Source organism: Cryptomeria japonica, chromosome 7 (genome assembly GCF_030272615.1).
Source record: "Cryptomeria japonica chromosome 7, Sugi_1.0, whole genome shotgun sequence".
Lineage (NCBI taxonomy): Eukaryota > Viridiplantae > Streptophyta > Pinopsida > Cupressales > Cupressaceae > Cryptomeria > Cryptomeria japonica.
Genome location: NC_081411.1, coordinates 237212784 through 237214665, shown reverse-complemented (window position 1 = coordinate 237214665; position 1882 = coordinate 237212784). Strand labels below are relative to the sequence as shown.

The 1882-nt window shown below is 35.7% G+C and overlaps 1 protein-coding gene across 1 annotated transcript; it reads left to right on the top strand.

Moving 5' to 3' along the window:
* The first annotated feature begins 291 nt into the window (after positions 1-291).
* LOC131057015 (uncharacterized) lies at positions 292-1152 on the top strand. The gene is made up of 3 exons (XM_057991211.2): positions 292-446; positions 566-706; positions 823-1152. The coding sequence occupies exons 1-3, from the start codon at positions 381-383 to the stop codon at positions 1042-1044; spliced, it is 429 nt and encodes a 142-aa protein (XP_057847194.2). The 5' UTR covers positions 292-380; the 3' UTR covers positions 1045-1152.
* The last annotated feature ends 730 nt before the right edge of the window (positions 1153-1882 follow it).

The following is a 1882-nucleotide window of genomic DNA, read 5'->3' as shown; positions in this document are numbered from 1 at the left end:
AATTTTAAAAGATGGAAAGACTTTTTTATATTTAATTAAAAAATTGCATATATTAATGATGACGGAAATAATCATTGACAAGACAGCCATTTTGGAATTAGATGTAGTAAATGATGAAATAGACAGCATTTAATTTACGACGACAAAACATACGAGCGCCCGGGCCATCTTCCCCACAACGTGCCTGCTGCTTACGGTTGGCCAAACATAAACCTAATCTGATACAAGTTATCCCATGTTTTTATTTTCTTCTGTGGATTTTTGTTACCACACATTCCTCATTGTTGCCCGCTAGCCTTCTATATAATGCCCATTCCCTTCCCAGTTATACACAACAAAATTTCTTCTATTGCTCTGATTTCTGCGAATAGGAGAAAATAATGGCTGCCTGTGTGAAATGCCTCCTCCTTGTTGGTATGCTCGGCCTTCTGACACTCTCTGCTTCGGTATGTAATCTTAAAATCTTCTCTTGCTTGTGTATCATTGTACTACCCTATTGAGAGGGGTTAAATTTGTGAGGCGTAATTGTAAGAAAGCAACGAGATATCTGTTTCAATGTATGCAGGGTGAAGATGTGAAGGTGACTTTTCTATTCGACCAACGTCTGGACTTCACCGGAGAGCTGTTCATTAGGGGAAACAGTTCTTCACTGGCCAATTCTGTGGCCGCGACACCAACGCCTGGTGACATTTGGGTTTCTAGTGTGGTATATTATTTAATTTTCTGTAAGATAATTTTATTCCATTTCCTTTTATTGCTGGCAGTAGACGCTTATTGTTAATCCTTCTTCTTCTTATGGGTATTTTGTGTGTTATATTATAGACAGTGACCAAAGGAGTGACATACGAGTACTCTTTGAGGGTGCTGCCTCGAGGGTACTTCTTTCAATGCATCTGTACACTCTTCGACAAAACGGATCCGAACCTGCAAACGGAGTTGAGGGTGCCTGAAGATTATCCGTTGTCTATCTATCCGGAAATAGTGACCCGCTACGACTGTAACTTCGCTGTGTGCCCTCTCGCTGACGGGAAGATTGTTGTGTGACAATCTCTCTCGGAATAAGAGGGAGATGATGTCCCTCCATACATGGGCATCGTATAAGTGCTGATAGAATAAACGCGAGCTTTCTTAAAGCGACGCTGTATTATATAACATGTTATTTGCTCTCTTAGTTTCTTCGTAAATTTTGTTTTCACGCATACACACATAACAACATACAATGGCGAACGAGTAGCTTCATAATTGAATTGATGTTGTATGGCAGAATATTTTTATAAATAATTTATATTTTAAAGTTCACTATTTTGGTCATAAATACTATTTAAGATATTCTCTTGAAAATGTATATTTAGATAATGGAATATAAAGTAAAAAGAAATTTAATATTACTTATATGGTAATAGAAAGGTCATTTATGTAAGGAATTTTAGTTGATTTTGGTAGATTAACTTAGCGGAACCTTATATCTAAAATGAGTTGACATTTATTCAAAAATCACAATGCAATATTGTACACTAGAAAATTTTTACCATTCCTTGTAAACGATAACTATACAAATGGTAAAACTTTCTAAAAGGGGTCTTTGGTATGAAAAAGTTACACAAGTTATAATTAAAACCCTACAATAAAATAGCAGGAGAGGTGTGAGTTAAAGGTGACAACATACTCTAAATAACTAAGAAAACTTCAAATATATAATGAATAGGTTTCTATGAGTAGTGGATTTTCATCTTCATTAATGTGGCGTAGAACACTTGATTTGAACATGACAAATTTTGGCATTGACATCGAGGTACATGAGCAGTATTTAGAGACTTCATACATTTTCCATTTTCTTCCTTCATAATTCTTTTAAAAAATGGGAAGACTATCTAAATGCACA

Bases quoted from the DNA above. Each gene is read 5' to 3' on its own strand.
- LOC131057015 (XM_057991211.2), top strand. From the start codon at position 381: ATGGCTGCCTGTGTGAAATGCCTCCTCCTTGTTGGTATGCTCGGCCTT. The intron at 447-565 runs GTATGTAATCTT...CAATGTATGCAG, and splicing joins TTCTGACACTCTCTGCTTCG to GGTGAAGATGTGAAGGTGAC. The intron at 707-822 runs GTATATTATTTA...GTTATATTATAG, and splicing joins ACATTTGGGTTTCTAGTGTG to ACAGTGACCAAAGGAGTGAC.